Here is a 23,384-nt window from a genome sequence, read left to right on the forward strand (position 1 = left end):
ATATAAACATTTATCAAACAGGTTCCAAAAGATAAAGACGAAATGGTTGAACGAGAGTTCAATAGATTATTAGAAGCAACGTCTTATCTGTCACATCAGCTAGATTTTAATTATATAGGCAATGCTGGAACGGGAAGCCAAGGTACCAATACACGGCCGGTATCGTTAGGTCAAGCATTAGAATGGGTTATACGTTTACAAGAACAGGGTGTTAAACAAAGACAAGTTGCACATTTACGTTCGGTTCTTTCTTTACAAGGAAGATTAATTACCAATCAACATAGAGTGAGTATTGCATCCAATAATTGCTGTTGCAGTTGTTATAACATACATTTAAAAAAATATAAATTTATTTTTTGTTTTAGATGATACAAATTATGAGTCGTATAACAGATTTAAATAAACAATACAAAGAAATGTCAGAAAATAAATCACAGACAAGGGATATCACACAAGAATTCGTGTTGCGTTCGAAATTACGTGATCTTCATAATGCCTGCAAGGTAAACATTTAATAAAAAAACCTTATGTTCTTAATACAATAATAAATTAATATACAGAAATTGATAGTTGTTGTTTAATCTTCGTAGGAATGGGATCAGCTAGCGGAACAGCAGAAAGAAATCGAAGCGAAGTTACAGGAGTTGGAGGCATCTCCACCAAGGTACATACATTAATTATAAATACTAATAAAAATGAATAATAATAATAATGAATATAACGAAAAATTTATTTATACATATACGATTGATTACAGTGACGTGTACTTATCATCAAAGGATCGTCAAATACTGGACTGGCATTTTGCAAACTTGGAATTCGCCAACGCAACATCTCTGTCCAATTTGAGCTTGAAGCATTGGGATCAGGACGACGATTTCGAGTTCACAGGAAGTCATCTGACCGGTGAGTCCAAATATTTGATACAAAAAGACCACATTTATTCATATAAATATTGTATGTTAAACAATTTGATGATTTGAAAAACGATTATGGTATTTTGTCGATCTTCCACCGAAAGGAAGATGAATTTTATTATTTCTTATTACCTGAAAAGAATGGCCAGTTAATTATCTATATGGGGATATTTAACGACGTCTATTAGAAGTTAATCGAGAACGTGGATTCCGCGTATCGAGATTGTTTGGTATATGCAGCGTTGTCTGAAGGGGAAGATTCGTGTAGGTTGTGTAAAAGATGTGGACGCAGGGAGAGCAAGGCTCGTTGGGCAAGTGTGTAGCGTAGAGTACCTATCGGTAGTCTCCAGAGAACTTGCTTGAACCAGGAGAAGGAGAAAAGATGGTGTAGATAATGCGTGAATTATTCGCGGGTTGCATCCCCTTTTCTCGAAGTATCCCGATACTTTCTTTCCCTTTGCCTTCCAACCCGTAGCCCGTTGACTTTATCAAGCTTATTGAAAGCCGATAGCATGAGATCCCGTGTAGATAGTCCGGCCTATCCTACCACGGATCGAGTACCCTCACTTTTTTCTTTTATTTTTTTCTTTTTTTAATTCTCTCTCTCATTATAAGAATACCGTACCGCGATTTGGTACTTCTTTAACGTTGATTGGCTTTTACACAAATGTTGCCGCAAAAAGCAACAACCGATCTTTTCCGCTAACCATACACTTTCGACAAATTCCAACAACGTTCACTCGATCATTCAAGATTCGATCTTTCTTTATTTCTTTGTGCAAGTGTATATTAAATTGAGAATCATTTAAGAGAAGTCTTGTTGTTGTGTTCTTATCATCAAAGAAATAAGATAAAAAAAAGATATCAAAATTCGATTTCTCGTATGACAATCTGATCGGATTTTATTATCACGTAGATTTCATATTTTTCATGTAGTCATTAAATACAGTAATACTTTGATTTATTCACTTTGTTTACCTACACCGATTGCGTTGATTAATCAAGATTCTTCTTGTAGACATTGTAGAACATCTTTCTATCAATATGATAGAATAATTTCTCTCTTTCTCTCTCTCTGTTGTCTTTAATAAAGAAGAAAGATACGGTTGAACGAATTCAAATTGGTGTTCCTTTTTGATCTTGTAGCATAAATTCGGATAGCATAGTTGAAATAAGAGACTTACGCGGCGGTGGTCGGCGGTCTCTTCGTTCTTCATAAAAAAGTTCACAAAGTAGTCAGACCGAAATTAAAGCGATGGCCACGGGTCCATGACTGACTTGAATGACGTGCATCGTTGATGATGATCCTGATTGTCCTACCATTGCCGCTGCTGTCACCGTCACCGTCACCGTTGCTGCTTGCTTCTATCTTCTATCTTTCTCTCTCATTCACTCATTCACCCTTTCTATCGCGATTAATGAGATGTAAACAATTTAACGGTAAATTAAGCACGACAATGGCTACTCATTCGAGGATAAAAATAAAGAAAAAGAAGAAAGCAGATAAAAGAAAGAAAGAACGAAAGAAAGAAAGAAAGATAGAAGGTTTCTCTTCTAACCAAAACTTTCTTCTTATTTTTATTCTTGGGTTGGTCGTCGATGGATTCTTCCTTATAATCTCCATGGGATGCGCTTTACGGACCATCGATTCCATCCTTTCTCGATCCCTCGAACGAAGCTGACCCGTCGCGTGCTCGATCTTTTGGATCACCGCCGAAAAAAATTCTCTCGTGCGTAGTTAAAAGCAGAAGAGAAGAAGAAGAAGAAGAATAAGAATAAGAAGAATAAGAAGAAGAAGAAGAAGAAGAAGCAATGCCTGCTTTTCTCTTTCTATCTTGATTATTTTTTTTTTCTTTTTTTATATGTAGACTCCCCTTTTTTCTTCCCTTCTATCTCTTCCTTTCTCTTTGGGCATCGTAACGGACGACGCCGGACGTTTGGGGTCTTATCGGGACGTAGCAGTCGATACGTCGAAGAACTCCTTCTTTGCCTTTTACTTTCGTCGTACGTAATTGGAGTACAGAATCCAGTTTCGCGGGTAGGGGTATATGGTCGTTAACGAACTTTACGGACGTATCTTTTTCCAAGAGAATGAGAAAGACGGAGATAGGTGCAAACATTATATACCCCCCCCCTCTCCCCGCTCCCTCCCTTAGTTCTTCTTCTCTTTTGCTTATTTAGCTTCTCCGCCCTCCCCCTCCTTTTCTTTCTTTCTTTCTTTCTTTCTTTCTTCAACAAATTATCGAGAGATTACCGATCGACTCTTTCTTTCTCTCTCTCTCTCTCTCTCTCGTATTGGATGGTATTCTCGAAGGACTTCTTGAGAATTCCACGACGGTATTTCATTGACAGAACGTAGACACGACCCATCGATATTTTTTCTCTCTCTTTTATTCTTTTTTCTCTTCTTTTTCTCTTCTCTTTTCTTCAGATTTTGTGCATCCATTGGAACATTCGTATGCGTAAACATGGTACACGAGTGTTGTACGACGTCCGGACAGGACCACGGGACCATTTACGAGCTATCGAGAGAAGAAACTTTTTCTTACCTTCTCTTTCTCTTCTCCTTCATCTTCTTCTTCTTCTTCTTCTTCCTCTTTCTTTTATTCTATAAACGTTCGTTGACTCCACCGAATCGTCGCATTCCATTCAATCTTCTCCATTTTCTGTGTGTCGCGCTAACCAAAATTATATTATCGTAAAGTTGAATTCGCATGGACACCTTCAACAACGCCTCCTCCTTAATCGTCAAAAATGTTTTTTCTTCTTCTATTCTTCCTTTGATGAGATATAAAAAAAAAAAAATAGACAAAAAAATTTACATGGGATACACGGAAATAACCAACTATGATATAGCTGAGGAGATTGGTTTCTTTCATTGCTGAATTTGCAAAAGATAATAACAACAACAACAAAAATATATAAATACAAATTATATATTATTTATATTATATTATATATTTATATAGGAGTGTGTGCCCTGCCACGCGTTGCTGTGGCTCATAATCAATCCGATACACACGTCTTTAAGTCGAACGAATTACCTTATACTGCCATCTGTTAGAATCTTATCGAACTAACAGAGATAATCATGACTCTTTGTTAATAAACAAATAATTCGCGATTAATAAAATAATATTGCGATTATCAATTGAGATATAAACTATCCTATCTTTCAAGTTGAATGATACTGCATACAGGGTGCAAAATTTGATTAAAATCGGTTCAGTAGTTTAGGAGTCCATTGCGGACAAACAACGTGACACGTAATTTATATATATATATATTAAGAAGATATATAAATAAAAATATATGTTAAATTTTATCAAAAGAAAACATGGCACGCTTCGAAATAGACGAATCGATCGAGACACCTTTGTAAATTAAATTTTATATGAAAAAAAAAAAAAAAAAAAAATTAATTTATTAGATACGAAGTGCAAAATGTGAGAAAGAGAAAGAGTAAGAGAAAGAGTAAGAAAAGATCTTGGAACCATGGAAGAGAAACCGGTTTCCAAAAAGCTACGCGTTTCTCGCGGTTAACGCATATCGGTCGAATGTTATCTTGAAAACGAACTGGCCATTTCTTCACTGCCCGATTAGCTCTCTCTCCTCCAAATGAAAAGGACCAAACGAAGTATCCTTCTTTCGAAAAAGGAAGGTGGGGAGGGGGGAGGAGGGAGGAGGAGGAGGAGGAGGATGCGCTAATAACGTGTCGTCGTTAATTAAGAAGAAACAGAAAGAAACTTTTCTTTCCCTTTCCATTACTCTTTCTACGTTTTTAAGTCAATTCGATGATAAAAAAGAAAAGATTAAATAAATTAAATATTTAGATTATAAATATTATTAGCTTTGGTAATTTATTATAAAATAATATTTCAAATTGAAGTTTTTACATAAATTAATTTTAAGTGATTGTTATCGTTTTGTTTTTGTTTTTGTTTTTTTTTTAATTCTTTGAGTATTAAATACTTTTAATTAAAATGTTTTATAGGAACTGAATAATTTATTATTAAGTAGATTCTATTAATAAATTATATTTAATAATTACAGTTATTGTTTCAGAGAGTATATAATTTAATGAATTAATTAATATAAACATTACACATTATTTTAAGTGTTAATACAAAATTCGTGGATTGTTTATACTTCGAATAGGTTTTTCCCCATTATTTTATAATCACATTTAAATTTCTCACACGAATTATTTTTATTCTCACCTTAATAAATTAACGAATATTAAATTGGTCAATATTAAAATCTAAATATAATTGAACACTGGTCGAATTAAAAAAAAAAAAAAAAAAAAAAAAATTATCACACGTATCTAACGACAAAACAAAACAAGAAATAAAGAAACTAATCAATCGATCGATCAATCAATCAATCAATCAATTGATCAATCAATCAATCAATCAATTAGCATAAAAATTATTTCCGGTTACGGTTTTTACTATCTCTCGTTTTCTCTTGTATCTTTTGACCATTCTATTTTTTTCTTCTTCTTCTTCTTCTTCTTTTCTCGAAGAGAGAGAATTGAAAGGGCAGCATCGTTTGCTTTCTACTATGCCCTTCGGTCGAGATCGAAGAGGACGAGAGAGATGAGCCCCAAGTATATCGAGGTTCTCTTCTTTCCTCAGGACGAAAACGTAGGCAGTCAGTTTAACGTTAGTTGAACACCAAAAGAGAGTAGTAGTACCTAAAAGAGAGAGAGAGAGAGAGAGAGAGAAAGAGAGAAAGAGAGAAAGAAGGAAAGAGAGAACATTACGTGAAAGAGAAAGATAGTAAAACGAGTGTGAGAGAAAGAATAAGAAAAGGATGGTAAAGGAAGGAAAGAGAGAACATAAGGGGAAGGGTAGGGAAGGGTAAGGAAGGAGTGAGGAATTGGAGGATGAGGAGGAGGGTCGAGTGGTAATTTACGAGGTATCGAAGACCTTGTACACTCCTACCCGCTAACGAGCCGGCCTCGCCCCGCGGAATCCAGTCTTGCTTGGCCTTAACGCACCGATACCTTTCCCATGACCACTTTCGGCATATACGTGAGTACACTAACACATATAATAAACGTCTCTCTTTCATATATATATATATATATATATATATATATATATATATATATATACACGTACTAACTCATATGTATACACACATACGTATAATACATGAATATATCGAAGGTAGACGCATAGAGATGTGTGTGTGCGATATATGTAGTTACATATATACATGTAGAAGAAGACGATTCCGCCTTTACCATTTACAGTGTGCCGCGCGCGTCCCTCCCCCCTACCCCTACCCCTCCCCCCGCGCTCCTCGTGTCGGCAACGCGGTAGGGTACCTTGTCGATAGTCTATCTGGGGTACAGTCCTCCTCATCACGATCCACCACGTGATTTCGCTTCTTAACGTCGCTTCTCGCGCGCGCCGAGTGTCAACAAGTAGATTTCTTGCCGCACGACCCAACCAGAAAGAGACGGAGACTCTCTGTGTAAAAGAGAAACTTAAAGAGAGAAAAAGAGAGAGAGAGAGAGAGAGAGAGAATTTATGTTCATATGTAACGTGTGAGAAAGAAACAGAGATAGATAAGATCGTGTGTGGCTGTTTAAAATTCATTATTATTATTATTATTATTATTATTATTATTATTATTATTATTATTATTATTATTATTATTATTATTATAACTATTTCTTGTATATATTTTACTAAGAACTCGAGTGTGATTAAATAAGTAAAAACTAGTTTCTCGTGTTTCGTGTTATTATAGGAAAGATATTTGTCCTTTTTTTGTACGAGATTTGCGTTCATTTATTGGACATATTAAATTTGTCAAAAGAGAAATAATAATGAAAGGAATTGAATTTTGTTTTTTATCATCTCTCTTTCTCCTTATTTTTTTTTTTTTTCACTCTTTTTCAGACGTTAAAAGGTTTTATCAATTTCTCTCTCTCTATCTCTTTCTTTTTGTTTGTATTTTCGTAAATTCTTTCGAGAGTTTGGAAAATCCAGGGCACAGATTAGTAACTAAAACCTTTCTAACTCGTGTGCTCCTTTCTAATAGGTGTCTTTACCATTACTAGACACCAATACTAATACTAATACTATTATTCTAGCTTAAACGTGGATTTCGTGACGCTTCGTAACGCTTTCACTTAAGTTTTTCGATCCTATTTCTTCCTTAAGCCATCATTTAAGTTATCTCTCTTCTTTCTGATTGTCTTGTCCTTGTCCTTTGATCTCGGTTGGCAAAAAATATCGAGAGATATTTTTCCGTTAGTTGGTGCAACCCAGGGAAGGCCAACTTTCCTCCTTTTACCGTAGATGGAATAATTAAGATATGAAGGTTCGATGCAGAGTGCGCGCATACACACACACACACACATACACACACAGAAACATGCATACACACATATACTCACAAATACATAAATATACGTACGGTGCGAGTCATATGGGTTAATAAGTTTTATACGGGTTGTTGGTCGTACCCCAGTATACCAAAAAGAGAAAAATATAATGTAAAAGAATAATAAGAAGAAAATAAATGGGAGAGAAGAGAAAAAGAAGAAAGAGAAAGAGAGGATGAGGATGAGGATGAGGATGAGGATATAGTTGTACCGATAACAAAGTTATGCGAATAAAGAAAAAGAGAGAGAGAGAGAGAGAGAGAGTAAGTACAAGTCGAGGACGTCGAAGGTTTTCTGTGCTCTTTGCATGGGGTAAAGTAAAGTAAACTAAAAAAGACAGATGAGAAAGAACCCATAGGAAAAGAAGAAAAGGAATATGGTGTATTCTCCCTCCTCGTGTTGCCCGCCCCCCCCTCCCCTCCCCTCCCTCCTTCTTCAATGAGAGGCACCGCTGGATTTTCTCGGCGGGGCGTTAAAGTCGCGGATAGATGTACTATAACGTCGTGGAAAGTAACTTAGGGGTCATGAAGTTGTCCGTAGAACGAATTATTTCCCCTCTGCACTTTGTATAAACCGTGTTGCCAATCTGTCATCGGTTATAGTCTCTCTCGACCGAGTATGCCAACCCGCGAATACCTTATACCTTACCTTAGATCTTCAAAGTACAATCTATGTGTATTTTACGTGTATATGTTAACTTGTATATAAAAGAGAGAGAGAGAGAGAGAGAAAGAGAGAAATAATACGAGAGAACGTCTCGTACAACATCGTAAAGCATTCACTCTGAATTTAACTCCTAATCTGTTATATGCGGGGGTTGCTTTTTAATGTCGTTTTATTCCTAAGAGAAAAATAAATGGTTAAAGTATTATTATTATTATTATTTTTTTTAATCTTTTTATGTTCTTTTTGAAACTAAAACTCGAACGTGTAATATTGTCATTTTGTGTCTCTGTGCGAGAGATAAAAGTTGCGTTTATCCTTGACAATGCAGTTTGATATTGGTGCAATATCTTTACGTATAAAAAAAAAAATAAAAAAAAAATATTAAAAGATAACGAAAGATAACATTGCTGACACTACACTCGACTTTTTTACAATTATATTTTAGATGATTTATAAATATATTTTATTTGTTCATTATTATTATTATTATTATTATTATTTTTATCGAAATCGTTGTTCTATATATATATATATATCTGTTTTTGGTGTTTTATATAATCGTTTAATTAATTAATTGGATTTTAATTTCTTTTTTTAATATTTTTATATACTTAATTATTCTGTATTCTAAATGTACACACACAAACACAAATTATATGCATATAAGTACACCTGTCGGTAAATACGTAATCCGCAATGTCGTAATCAGCTCAAACTACTATTGACATTCGATAGCTCTAGTTCCATGCCATTATCGAGAACTTTGAACTAGGAAAGCCATGCTTAGAAACTAGAATTTGAATTCGTCCTAGCTGAATACGAGAGTGCGTATGAAAAGAGAGAGAGAGAGAGAGAGAGGATAGATAGAGAGGAAGGACCTAGGGATTCGGGGAGCAATTTGAAAGCGTGTAACTTGAATTGGTAGTTCGCTAATAACGTATAAAGCTTAAAGAGGATTTATACGAATTACTTTGACGTACTTTGGCTGGCGATTCAAACAACCCTTCTTCTTTTTTATTTATAGATTTATCTCTCTAACATATGTGTTTATATATATATATATAAATAATTTTAATCCTTAAAATATTCACTCTTAAAGTTCGTACTAGTCAGATGATGAACATTATTTCGTATTTCAAGCTATAAAGCTTATAATATTATATATACACGACCATTCGTAGAATGTCCTCAAAAATCAGTTTACCTAAAATATATACAAATATAAGAAAAAATAGAAAAATAAATAGTTATGGAAATAATTTTAACGTAATTTAGAATATTTCGTTAATTTTTTTTTTTTTTTTTTGGTTTCTTTTTGTTCCGATATGTACAATGTTAAACACAAAAATAAAATAAAAATAATAATAGTAATAATAATATAAAAAATAATAATATATAAGATAATATTAATATAAAAATAATAATAGAAATAATTTTAACATAATTGACAATACTTTGTTACTTTTTTTTCTTTTTTTTGTTTCTTTTTGTTTCGATGTATAAAATGTTAAACACAAAAATAAAAAAACAATAATAATAATAATAATAATAATAATAATATAAAATAATAATAATATAAACGTATTCATATCCATTACGAATTAAACGTGAAGAAAATGTGTCTAATTCTTGTTCGTTAAATTAAACCGTAACAACTTTTAAAACACCCGGTATATAAATATAGTTAAAACCATACGTGTATTTCTTTTTTAAAAACGAAACCTTTACTCTTATCCTCCTCTTCTATCTCTTAGTCGATGCATTTTTCAAATTAATGTACGGTAATCTTTCTTAACAATCGTACGGAAAAGGTGTGTGTGGGGGATACGCCGGGGGGTGGGGGGTGGGTGGTGGAGGATTACGTGACGGGGTGACCAAGAATGATTAAACGGGGTCCTCTACGTGACGGTGAGAAGAATGACGCTGACCATTATATGTTAATGCTCGGGCACACGCTATACGACGATTATGCAGCCTTTCAAAGTGTCTCGTCTCCGAACGTTTACCAGAAGTGGTGGTGGAGGAGGAGGCAGAAGAGGAGGAGGAGGAGGAGAAGGAGGAGGAGAAGAACAAGAGGATTTAGGGAAGGGGATGAGAAAATAAAAAAAAAATAAAGTCATGTTACAGTATGTCTTTCTCTTACTTTTTCTATTCTTTATCTTTCTCTCTCTCGTTTTGCCGCCGATTTTCGTGATTTTGTCCTCCCCTTTTGCCACTTTACTTTCTCCTTACGGGTCAAATAATTGCCTGGACATTCGTGAGCGATTTGTTAGACTCCCTTGAGAACTTGACGCCTCATACATCAGCGTCGAACGAGGCTTATGTGTTCCTTTATCTCTTTCTCTCTCTCTCTCTCTCTCACTCTTTCTTTCCTATCTCTTATTGTATGTCTTTTTCAATTTGTTGTGTATTACTTTTTCATTTATTTTTTTCTTCCTTCCTTTAAAAAAAGTTATTCTTATCTCAATAATTAATTAAAGAAATATTATTTATTATTTTTTTTTTGTTTAATAATTCCTAGGATTATATTAGATATTTTAATAAATTAATATATACATATATATTATATTATATATATACCTTTAAAGAAAGTTATTATTATCTTAATAATTAATGAAAGAAATATTATTTATTATTACTTTTTTTTTTTTTAATAATTCCTAGGATTATATTAGATATTTTAATAAAAAATTATATTTAATTTAAATAATTATATTATTATTAATTATATATATTTATATATACTATTTTTATATATATATATATATAGTAAATTAATATTTTAATATTATTATTATTAATATTAATATTGATTTACTATATATAAAGAGTTTCTATTTATTAGGATAGTATTTATAATAAATAATGAAATGTTTAATATTATATCGATTAATGTATATTTACAATTCTGTCAGTACTTTTAAATAAATTATCAGGATATAATAAGATATTAATATTATACCGATAAATACAAAAATAAATCAATATTTTAACTGGATAATCTGAGTATGTATATATATATATATAATATATATGTATAATAAAATATTATCATATACCCCCCCCCCCCAATGTTTATCGATGCACAAACCACGATGTAATTTTCCCCCTTTTATAAATATTGACAAATTATTATTTACACATACTGCCATTTATTTATTTTATCCGAAATATACTCTTCAAATAAATACAAGCTTACACCCATACATCCATACACACATACACACACACGACACAGAAAGTGACAGTAAAAAGGTAAAAATAAAAATACAAAATAAAAAAAAAAGTAACATACAAAATCGGACATTTAATCTTCGTTTAAGGACATAATCTCGATAAGGTTTGAAAGATCGATTACGAGAAGATCGACGCACGGCTAGTTTCTTCTACATCGACGTGTGTATACTTTTTTAGAATTCTAGTCGTAAATACGTTATATAGGATAGAGGAAAATAATGGCTGTGTAACATCGTGTGTTTGTTGCACGACACAACAGATGGTTCAGTGTGGAACCCAGTGTGGATCGTCTTCTGAAAACGTCACCTGGTTGCCAGGCGCCTCCAATCTGCCACCCTGTGTTCGTCCTCGTTAAATTTTACTTCCCCCCCCTCTCACTCCACTTCTCTTCTCTTCTCTCTTCTCTCTTCTCTTCTCTCTTCTCTTCTCTTCTCTTCTCTCTTCTGTTTCTCCCCTTTTCTGTGTTCACTTCGTCGCCGATGGTCATTAAAACCGACGATAGAAAAGTTTCCGAGGTATATCATTAACAGTAATTAACGATCAACCAGGGAGGACTATGGGTAGCAACGTATACATATAACCCCTAACATAAAACGTGAAACGTTATCCAATGATATACCGATGTTTATCTCGATCATGGATTCGTAAAGAGAGGGAGGCTTTTGTAAGGCTATAAAATCGGGTGTGGAAGGGTTGAGGTGTTAGAGGAGAAAAGAGAGCTCTCATATTGTCTTCTTTCTCTCTCATTCATTCTCTTTTACTCGTTTCGATACTCCTGGTATGTATTATATATGTATATATATATGTATACATCTACCCTGTTAAAGTGTTTTTTGTTATTTTTTTTTTTTTATTAGGAACACCTAAATTTATTGGATAATTGCATTCGACCGTAAATTTTCGGCCAATAATCGCATTTGCATTACACTCGTGACCAACTGTTGCCGAGGAATAACTACGATCCGAGAGAAAGAAAGAAAGAGAGAGAGAGAGAGAGAGAGAGGTAACTACCACACCATCATCCCCTTTGTTCGTTTTCTCTTTTCAAATTATTCCAGGTTCGAGAATAAACCTTTCTTGTTACTCTTTTATTTTTATTTTTTTCATTTTTTTCTCCCTACTTCATTTTCTTCAGAATTGCAGAAAGATTTAGGGATTATTAGGTGACTCGTTAATAATCGAATTAATTATCAACCCTTCTTTTTAAGGGTTACTGTTCTTTTTTTTTTAATTTATTGGGTTGTTCGAAAAGTTCATAATGATTGTCGATAGATGGCATTAAATTTCTTTGGCTAAAAAACCTGAAAAATTCTGGAAGCACGAAATTTTTAAATTATTATATTATTATATTTATTATTTTCTAAATATATAACAAAGAAAAAAAACCTAAATGGGTTGCATTTTAATCTTCCGTCAACAGCGACATGAATTTTCAAGACAACCGAATATTTATTTGTTGTTTTATTTTTGATTCGTTTTGTAATTTTTAATTTTCTCTTTCTCTCTTTTTCTTTGATGTTGCACAAGTAATTCGATTTTCAATCGTGTTCCGCAAAACGAGCAAGAGTAACGGTCCTGCATGGTGTCTATAATAAAATATCTATAAAGAAGGAGCGCCTCGTTGGAGGCTCTCACTCTGCCGTGTTCCTTTACTGTTTACGAGGATGGGTATCGAGTAACTTCAGCGCCTTTTCTTTTTCCAAGCTTCTTCTTACCTTTCGCCTTTTCTATACCTTTCTTTAACCCAACTCTCACCCCTCTTCCCACTCTCCTCTTATCCCCTTCTTGTTGTTGCGCCCACCCTTGTGTACCAATTTTATCATTTTGTTTCATCGACATTGTCACCGCTTTCTTTACCATAAGATAATTTTCTATTCGTTTTTTTTTTTTTTTTTTTCATGAATCATTTTTAAACGATAGTTTATTTTTTATTATACAAATTTTCTTATTATTGCATTTTTATTTATTTGTTTAAATTAAATGAATTATACATTATATACAGGATAGGATGAAAATAGAAATAGAAATTAGATAATTTTATTTTATATGTTTTTAAATATTATAATAATATAAATATATAAATATTATATAAGAATATTTATTATATATATAATATAATATATTTATTTATTATAATATTATTATTATAATAATATTATTTTTATTATATATTTATTAACATATTATTAATATTATTATTATATTAATATTATATTAAATATATTATTATTATTATTATTATTATATATATTATATTAAATATATTATTATTATTATTATTATATATATATATATATATATTTTTTATATAAGAAAAAAAGGTGATAAATGAATAGAAAGTAGAAGGTGATAAGAAGTAAATAGATAAAAGGTATGATAGATTACAATGGTCCGAATAAGTTAGAAAGAGTATTTCCTGTTAATAGATCGAGAATAGAACGAGTCTAGTAAGATAAGGGAGGATTATAAGAACTAAACCTAAGAGGGTAACAGGTGACGATGAATTACTGCGTTGTTCAGGTAGTATAAAGCGTGTACCGTGCTAAGAGCGTTTATTCAAAGTGAAACTCTATCTGCCGATAGGTTAACTGCTTGTTACAGGACACGCGGCGTATCTCGCGAAGGACTCGCGGGCAAAAGGCGGTGGTATAACGTAGGATACTATACTATAGTATATACCATAGCATACCATAGCATACCACAACACCATAGTACAGCATCAGCACAGTATACACAGTACAACATAGTTGAGTTTAAACTCTAGCTTCAGTTTAGTTTAGAATTTAGCTTTTAACTTAGGTTTCTGCCTTAGCTTTTAGTTTAGCAACTTGACTAGTCTTCGCTTTGCTTCCTGGCTCGTACGATTCGATTCTTATTAGGTGCGATCCTCTCACAGAGATCTGAGCTTCACCTCGCTTCTTCACTACCACTACCACTACCACATCTTTCTTTTTCCTTGTTTCTTTTTATCCTTTTCTCTTTCTCGATCATGGTATCTAACTTTTTCGCTTACAATGAAAACGTGTACATGCCGGTACGATCCCGCGAATTGTCAGTGATAAATTGTCCATGGAAACGACTCCCGATCTGTTTGTCCTTTCACAGAACTCACCAAAGGTATATTGAATAACTTCAACGTCGCGTGTGCGTTTACTTTTGCTTTTCTTGTTTTTTTTGTTTTTTTTTATTTTTGTTTTTTTTTTCAACCCCTCTTCTTTATCTATCTTTTAATATTTTTTTCAGTGTATTTTTTATTTTATTTATTTCCCTTTTAACGTGTGAATTTTTTATTTGCTCAGTCAACCGATTCGACGAAAATAGGGGATTTGTGATAATCGTTTACAGTTGAATTGTCGCGATGTTTAACATTATATTAAATTTGATATTCATGAAAAATAATTCTCGAATTTCAATCATTTTTAGGAAATAAGGGGGGAAAAGTTTCGATTTCACATCATATGTATTGTGAATTATGTGTTTGATAGTGGTTAAAGTAAAAAAAAAAAAAAAAATAATAATAATTAAACAAATAACAATTTAATATTGGTATATTAATGTATAATAATAATTCCTTTTTTAAATTACATCGGTAATTAATTACATATCCATTAATTACATAAATTACATTTAAAATAATTATATAATAATTATAAATATAATTAAATATAAGTAATGTATAATAATAATAATTAAAGATTTTATTTAATATCAACTTAATCGACATATTTACAATCGTTAAAAATGTTTTTCTAATGTCGTTCAAAATTTCTAAGAATTTAGTTACGTGATAAATCAGAATTACACGAACGAATCTTCTAGTGTGTGTAACATTATACTAAATTTATATTTTTCTCACACGCGTATCGTATTAAAAAAAAAAAAATAAAATAATATAAAAAGAGTAAGTGTGTTTAAAAAGTCAAACACAATTATAGGACAAGATAAAATATCATCTATCCATTTCCTTATACGTTGATTTAACATAACAGATAAATTTTGATTTAATGTTTGAACATTATTGGCGAATGAGAGATGAGATGAGAAAATAACAAACAAACAAACAAACAACAACTTTGGTTGTTGTTGTAATGGAATCAGCAAAGACATTCCGTTAGGCTTGTAGAGCGCATTTTAACAATCGTTCCACGTAGAAGTAGTTCCTTTCACTTGGTAAGTCTCACAATAAGTCACTGCTGACTTGATAAGAACTCGTTCTATCTTTCTCTCTCTCTCTCTCTTTCTCTCTTTCTTTCTTTCTTTTTCTTTCTTTGTCTGTCGCGACGGTGTTAGTGACGATATTAACGCCGGATCGGGTATACTCAGTCACTATGTGAAATTCTATCCCGTCGATAGCTTTAACGGCCTCTATTTTGCCGAGGTAGCTTAGCAGTCAACGATATCTCCAACGACAAAACGCGAGCGAGCAAAGTGCAACACAACCACCACCACCATCATCATCACCACCACCACCACCATGAGTATCTACCATTACTACCACCATTATCATTACCACCAGACACCTATGTGCGATCCCTTGTCTCTTCTAACACCTCATATGATTTCAATTCTTATTGGTTACGATCGACCTTACCGATATTCTTCTCTTTCGGGTTACAATGTAAATGAAATTCACGACAACAATTGTCTTACCTAACTTTCTAATGGTTCTCTTTCTCTCTCTCTATCTCTCTATACGAAAGTTGTTGTTCTACACTCTTCCTGGTATATTATGGTGGTTTTAATATAATGTCACGCGTATGTGAATTTTTTTTTTAAAGTTTGCCTATTTCAATCATTTTTTATTTTTTTTTTTTTTATTTTTTAATCGTATTTTTATTCTTACACGAATATATGTGAATTTTTTCAATGATTTTTTTTTTTTTTCGTATCATTGAAATTTTGTTAGGATCAGTTTATTTAATTCAATATGCGAAATCACTTTTGATAAGAAAATAATACGTAAATGGTAAAGAAAAAAATGTTGTTTTTTATTTTGAAAGTATAAATTTATTTAGAATTCGATGAAACAATTGTAAAAAAGAAAAAACAAGATTTTACTCGTAAACACATATAACCCTTTCCCATTGACAATAAGCAACGCGATCCTAGGACAAAACGTGCATCGGCACGTTCTCACACAGGCTCGTACGATTTCAATTCTTATTAGGTGCGATTCTCCTCGTGGATGCTTTTCCCGTCTAATAAAAACGAATACCCGAATTGCATAGAACTCGAGAAGTGGCTTTGCACGAGTGAAACGAATAGTTGAAAAGAGAGAAAAATAACGAGAAATAGAGTGAGAGAGTTAAAGGGAATAAGAAAAGGAAATAGAGAGAGAGAGAGAGAGAAAGAGAGAGACGGTGTGTGGTGATAAAGAATGATCTTGTGAAAAAGAAGTGCTCTCGATCGTTTTCTCGCGTTTTCTCATAAGTTTAGTCGAACGAAGGGATCGAGTAACTTGGGTCACCCCCCCTCCCCCTTTTTCTCATCCTATTCTTCTCTCTCTCTCTCTCTCTTTCTCTCCTTCCATTTTTTTTTCTCTTTCCAGCCCCTCGAGCTCCTCAATTTTCTTATATTCTACCTCATACTTGTGTTCTTTCTCTTTCTTTCTTTTTTTTCTATTTTTTATTCTTTTTTACCCTTGGAAGTTACGCTCGTGTCCAGCCCTAAGAAAATACCGAGCAACGAGTACTCCTTTCGAGAGACCAAGCCGAAAGGTAAGAAAAGAGTAAAGGAGAGAGAAAGATAGAGAGAGAGAGAGAGAGAAAGAGAGAGAAAGATCGGCTGTGAGATGTAACTGGAGAGCACATTACCTGGTATTAAGTCACCGAGATAACTACCTGCGTGGGAGGCACCGAGCACGAGACACTGGCTAACATACGACGACGACGAAGAAGAGGAGGACAACAACAACAACGAACGAACGAACGAAGACGATCAAACTTACGAACGATGACGTAGACGATAGTCAAAGTTTTACCCCCTTTTATCTTATTTTTTATTTATTATTTTATTTTATTTTATTTTGGTTTCAAACAATTTGTCTATCAATAAAGTAACGTAATTATTTTCCATTTTTGTACGGGTTACTTTTACAATTTTGACAAATTAAAACAAAGAAATAATTGTAGATTTTTTTTTATATTTTTTGAAACTTTAAAAGTTTGAAAAACAATTCTTTTTTTTTTCTTGTGTTTCATACGACACTCGATTGATTTTATTTTTTATTTTATTTTATTTTATTTTATTTTATTCTGTTTTATTTTGAACAATTTGTTTACCAATAAAGTAACGTAATTATTTTCCATTTTTGTACGGGTTACTTTTATAATTTTGACAAACTAAAACAAAGAAATAATTGTAGATTTTTTTTATATTTTTTGAAATTGTATAATTTTTGTGTTATCATACGACACTCGTTTGAAAAATCTTTAATTAATTTTTATCAATTATTTTTTGTTTTTGTATGTACGTAGGTTTTAGGCAATCAAGCTGAACATTTATTAGAATCTTAAACAAATATTTGAAAGAAGACTATAATTGATTTTTAAGATGATCCTTCTTCCTTCCACCAATCGGTAAAAGATATAAGAAAACAAAAAGGGAGAGTAAAGGAAAAAAAAAAAAACTAATGAAAATTCTTCTTCTTCCCTTCCGTTCGTATCTTCTTCTTCTTCTTCTTCTTCTTCTTTGTTTTATTCTTTTTCTTTTTTCTTTCTTTCTTTCTTTCTTTCTCTTATTATAGTTCGAGCAAAGAGATAAGCGAATTACGCTCGAATGGTGATTAATTAAAAGGCTACGACTTGTTTGAACGTTTCGATCGATATTACAAATGATAAGGGTACGATCGGAGCGTGTAATCGAACTTAAAAGAAAGGCCCAGTTCATGAGATAACGTTTTAACATTTGATATAATAATCGTTATTTCGAAATAATTAAAAATTTTAATTAGGAACGAACATTTGCATTATTCCGTCCCTGTTTCTCCTTCACTCCCTCCCCTCCCTCCCTCCCTCCCCTCCCCCCACACACAACTGTTTCATTAACATTTTCGTTACTCGTACATCGATAATACCGTGAATAGAAATATTGTATTGAAAAGTTAAAAGATACGAAAGAAAAGTGTGAAGATAGGGGGTGTATGTGTGTGAAGTGGGAGAATGGAAGAAAAAAGAAATAAAAAAAAAAAAAAAATAAAATAAAAAGAGAAATGAGAGAAGGATCCGAACGTTAGGAGAAACGAGCCCGTCGATACGTACGGAGACGTATCGGAATTTGCACGTTTATTGTCGCATTAATAATTCATGGGTGTTGCGCAATTTTTAATCAGTTGCCGTCTGCCATTGATTGATGCTGCCCTTGCGCCCCCACGGGGCTCGAATTTACATACAGAACGAAAAGGAAAAGTATTGACGAACGCGATACATACACACATTCTCATTTTCTCTCTCTCTCTCTCTCTCTCGTTCAAACGAACAGTAAAATCCAATCGAGTATCATAACGCCCGGGCCTGGGCCTGTTTTCTTTCTACCACTGTCAAAGATTTTCTCCTACTCCTCCCCCCGTCCCTCCTTTGCCCCACCCCCCACCACCATTAGGTTATTCTTCAACCATGATTTCTCTCCCTTTTGTTTTTTTTTTAAATTCTATTTTTTATTCTTTTCTCTCTCTCTCTCTTTATCATTATCTTTATCTTTTCGTTTTCTTATACATATCTTGTCTCTTTTAAAATGATCACACGAGGAAGAAGAAGAAGAAGAAGAAGAAGAAGCAAACAAATCGGTTGTGTGGATATCGCAAGAGTGAGGCTTTTTATTAAAAAATTTTTATTGCGTCTTCTTCTTTCTTCTTTCTTCTTCGTCGTTGTCTTCTTCTTCTTCTTCTTCGTACGCAAGAGCCAGTGTGTTCGTCCATTCGGTCGAAAAACCTGTTTGCTCTTGCCACCACCATCACCACCACCATAGCGCTTCCTTTCACAGGAGATATTGCTTTACAATACTATATTATATTGCACGGTATGTCGAATTTTGCCTGTTTGGATTTAACGAGACTCGCCCGAGGATTGGCGAGTCCTTCTATGTATATGTACACACATATACATATATACACATACATATGTATACATAAAGTTACGTGTATTTACTTATTACACATATATGATAGAGATATACACTAACGTACGTATTATAAACCATGAGTAGATGTTAGTAGTAGTGTGTGTTACGACGACGAGTCTCTCTCGTTTGAGGAACGACTCCTACCGAGAGACCTTTTTCCTCTTTCTTACTCTTATAAGCATTACTCATGTCTCAGGGATGAGTAATTTTGAGGGATGCTGCAGAAATTTTATTTTTTTTATTTTTTTTATTTTTTTTTGTATCAACATTTTACTTTTACACGAATATTTTTCTAACCGATCGATCAATGACGCGCATTCCTTTTTATTGAATTTTATTTTATTTCATTTCATTTTATTTTTTAATCGTACTTTGTGTATTACTTAACGTATGATAATTAGTGATTGGAGTTGGGGAAAAAGAGAAAGAAGAAAATGAGTTTGGACCCATCATTTCAGTAGTGTAGTTCTTATTAATGTTTAAGAAACTCGTTCGGTCAATTAGCCGGGACCAATCGATTCTTTCCATTCGTTTACACGTAGAAATAAATCGAGAATTCTGACGAGTAGTCCCGAGCCCAAGCAATCATCCGAAAACCAACCGGGACCGATCCGATTGCTTCCACTTATTTACACTGAAAAGTGACTGGAGAGGATCGACCGACGAGAAGTTGCACCGAGGCGAAAACTAAATAAAAAATATTCAAAAAAAAAAAAGAACTAGAAAAAGAGTGTGAGAGAGAGAGAGAGAGAGAGAGAGAGAGAGAGAGAGAGAGAGATAGGGGAAAAGATCAGAGCATCGATCATCGCTCGAAAGTCATCGGATTCAAATCTGCTAGTGGGTTTTTTTTTTAAAGAGAGCTCGTTTCGCCGAGCACTGCGGGAGCCATTGGAAAGGTGGGTGGTGATGTGGTGATGGTAGTAGTAGTAGTAGTAGTAGTAGTAGTAAAGGTAGGGGTAGAAGAAAGCAATAGAGAGAGAGAGAGAGTAAGAGAAAAATAAAAATGAAGAAAAATAAAAGAAGGAACGGCAGTTAATTGTCGGTTAGACTTCTTGCTGGAGCTTTAATTTTTTACCTACCCCTTCCTGAAAGATCGTCGATTCGACGGAACGCACACGGTTGGGGCTTGAAAACTATCCTTCTTCCACACCCGGGACACACACATACTACCTCTCTCTATCTTTTTCTCTCTCTCTCTTTCTCGTCGTTTCACAGGGCAAGCGGTTCATTATCATTCGTTTATTTGCGGTAGTATCTCACGAGTAAATGCCTCGCGGGTCCCGTCTCTCTCGATTTTTCTTCTCTCATCGACAGTTATCGTTTGTCTTTTGCACCCCTTATGCACCTACCTATATACTCTTTCTTTTAGCAAACCTACATATACATACATACGTATGCATACGTCAATACATATGGGTGTTCCCATCTATATATAATTCTAACATAATAATACATACATACGTACACACATATGTATCTATCTATCCATGTATAAAAATATATGTAAATAAATGTATTATAAATACACATTAGTGCATACGTATAAATGTACACACACACATATATATATATATATATATATATATATGTGTGTGTATAAAATACATGTGTATTTCGAATTTCTTTTTCACGATATAAATATAAAGCGCATGCTTCGTAGGTGTAGACACCGAAGCATTAATCCACTACAAGAAAGTCAAACGTACGTTAGAGTTGTCTGTCGTTTTCGCATTGGTTCGGTTCTCCCTTTTGCAAAAACATGTTGGAATTCTAGCACGGGATCGGCAACTTTTTTCATCCTTTCGTTGCTTCCCAACTCTTCTCTTCTTCTTCTTTTATTGTCTCTCATTCTCTTTCTCCTTGTGTTTCAATACGTTTGTATTTTCTTTCTTTCTCTTTCTCTTTTTCTCTCTTTCAGCGATCCAAATCACCGTTAAAGCGAACGGCTAAGTCCTTAAGTTACTGAACATAACCGTCCGAACGGCGTGTACGAAGGAAACTTTATGGCACGATAAATTATTGTTTCGGGATCTCATTGTGTGCGCATTCGCGAACGCGAACGTTCAAACGCGCAATGCACAATGCGCAAATGCGCAAACGTGAGCGCGCACGCATGTAGGTGGTACTGGTGGTGATGGTAGTGGTGGTTAGGGGGTGGGGATACTTCGTTATTATACTTCGCGGAACGATACGGTTCACCATTGGATACCGTTATCGACGGAAGCTTGGATCAACTTGGGCGTTCTCGATTTAATTTATATTTAGAAATCAAAGCTTTATATGGTTATCATACATATTATTTTATTCGACAATATACTTTTCATACACGTTATCAACAAAAACTTGAATATTTTTGTATTATTTTTTTTAATTTTTAGTTTTTGTTTAGCAAGCAACGAATATTTTTATACCAAATCAAACAGTCGTCTTTATTTTTAATCATAATTTTAGGGTGATACATATATATATATATATGATATTCTTTTTATTTTTTAAATTAATTTGTCGCGAATATATTTATAATGAAAATAATAATAATAATAATAAATATATTATAATAAAATAATTTTTTAATATTAATATATAATTAAATATTTTTAATATAAATATATTAAATTCTATTATCATAAAAAATATTATATCCTAAATTTATCATAGAAATTGTCAATGATGCGAAGTATTAGAAAGTTCATTAGAAGTCATTGCCTTAAACTGGTTGTACAGAAATTCTAGAAGATTATCATGTACGTAAGAAGATACTGAACATTTTTTTCTTTTTTTCCAAACATAATTCACAACTTGTTACATGTTAGATGTAATAATTATAAATCGTTTTAAAATGTATTTTTACAGAGAAATCAGCAAAAGGATTTTCAACTTTTTGGTCATGGTAATTTATGCATATAGACATATACACGTAAACATATTTTTTTTTTTTTTTTTTTTTTTTTTTAATACACGTGTATATTTGTACATGCATACATACGCGTGTGTTTATGTTTGACAACGTTACACACGTGTTCCGCGTCGTTGAACCCGTTGTATTTTTAAAGCGGATTCTTTTGCACCACCTGGAATGATGGAATGTCTTTTGAGACGAGTTTTCACTTACTTACCTGTACATAGATACATATATATAGATAGCTAGATAGATAGAAAGAAAGATAGCTAGATAGATACGTAATGTACTTTTCTCAAAAGAGACACCCAGAACGGAATCTGTCCAGTCTGACCGTGTTTTTCTTCACAATTTCTTGTCCTAAGATAGGGGAAATATTTCTACAGCTTTAATTCTTAGATTACATTGAAATATGTCGTTCACTATTTCAATCATGATAAATATTTTATAATGGTGTTAAAATCTTGGACAGTTTTATCCGAAAAATAAAACAAATTTGTATCGACATTAAAACTAGGTGTTAATTAAATTCAATTATTTTTGGATTTATTTCATTAGAAATGATTTATTCCAATTTTCAGTAGGAAGAATGAAAATATGATAGATTTTTTTTTTTTTTTTAAATTAAAATCGATTAAGAGGACTAAGGTGGTAGATACAGTGGATTGATGGCATCGTTAATTGTGCTTTTATTTTTATTATAAAAAAAAAAAAAATTTGATAAATAGTTCAGTAAAAAATAGTTTCGTAACTTCTGCGATGATGAACGTTTTCTTTGTCTTTTTCTTAAAATCTCGTTAACGTACCAGGTAACGGTCAGGTTGGTCAAATCAATACACATGCATATACATATATATGTATATATAATATGTATAAGTATAAAGAGGAAGGTACAAAGTGTGCAGAAAGCCATGTCCACGTTCGAAGAGAAGAACAGTAATATAAACCCAACGATGTGCCATTGGTGCTTCGGACATCAAAGGTGATACGTGCCCACTGCACCAACTCAATTAATTATCCTAACGATGTATATAGAGTTCTGCGTTGCAGCTTGTAACGTCCTTCGGTCCTTTCACTTTAATAACGCTTTTGCTTGAAACGTGACAAGCAAGTAAGCTCTCTAGGGAAAGTCCCGAATCTC

At 33.1% G+C, this 23,384-nt stretch overlaps 1 protein-coding gene across 1 annotated transcript in view; it reads left to right on the forward strand.

The window, feature by feature from the left end:
- Su(var)3-3 (lysine-specific histone demethylase Su(var)3-3) overlaps positions 1–23,384 on the forward strand; it is a 149,912-nt gene that overhangs the window by 1,873 nt on the left and 124,655 nt on the right. The window contains exons 7-10 of the mRNA XM_089171187.1: positions 22–285; positions 366–503; positions 591–664; positions 758–906. Coding sequence (XP_089027313.1) covers positions 22–285; positions 366–503; positions 591–664; positions 758–906 — 625 coding nt within the window. The remainder of the gene's footprint in view (positions 1–21; positions 286–365; positions 504–590; positions 665–757; positions 907–23,384) is intronic.

The sequence above is a fragment of the Polistes dominula genome, unplaced genomic scaffold (genome assembly GCF_049000335.1).
Source record: "Polistes dominula isolate Pdom_NZ unplaced genomic scaffold, Pdom_raw_medaka contig_31, whole genome shotgun sequence".
Lineage (NCBI taxonomy): Eukaryota > Metazoa > Arthropoda > Insecta > Hymenoptera > Vespidae > Polistes > Polistes dominula.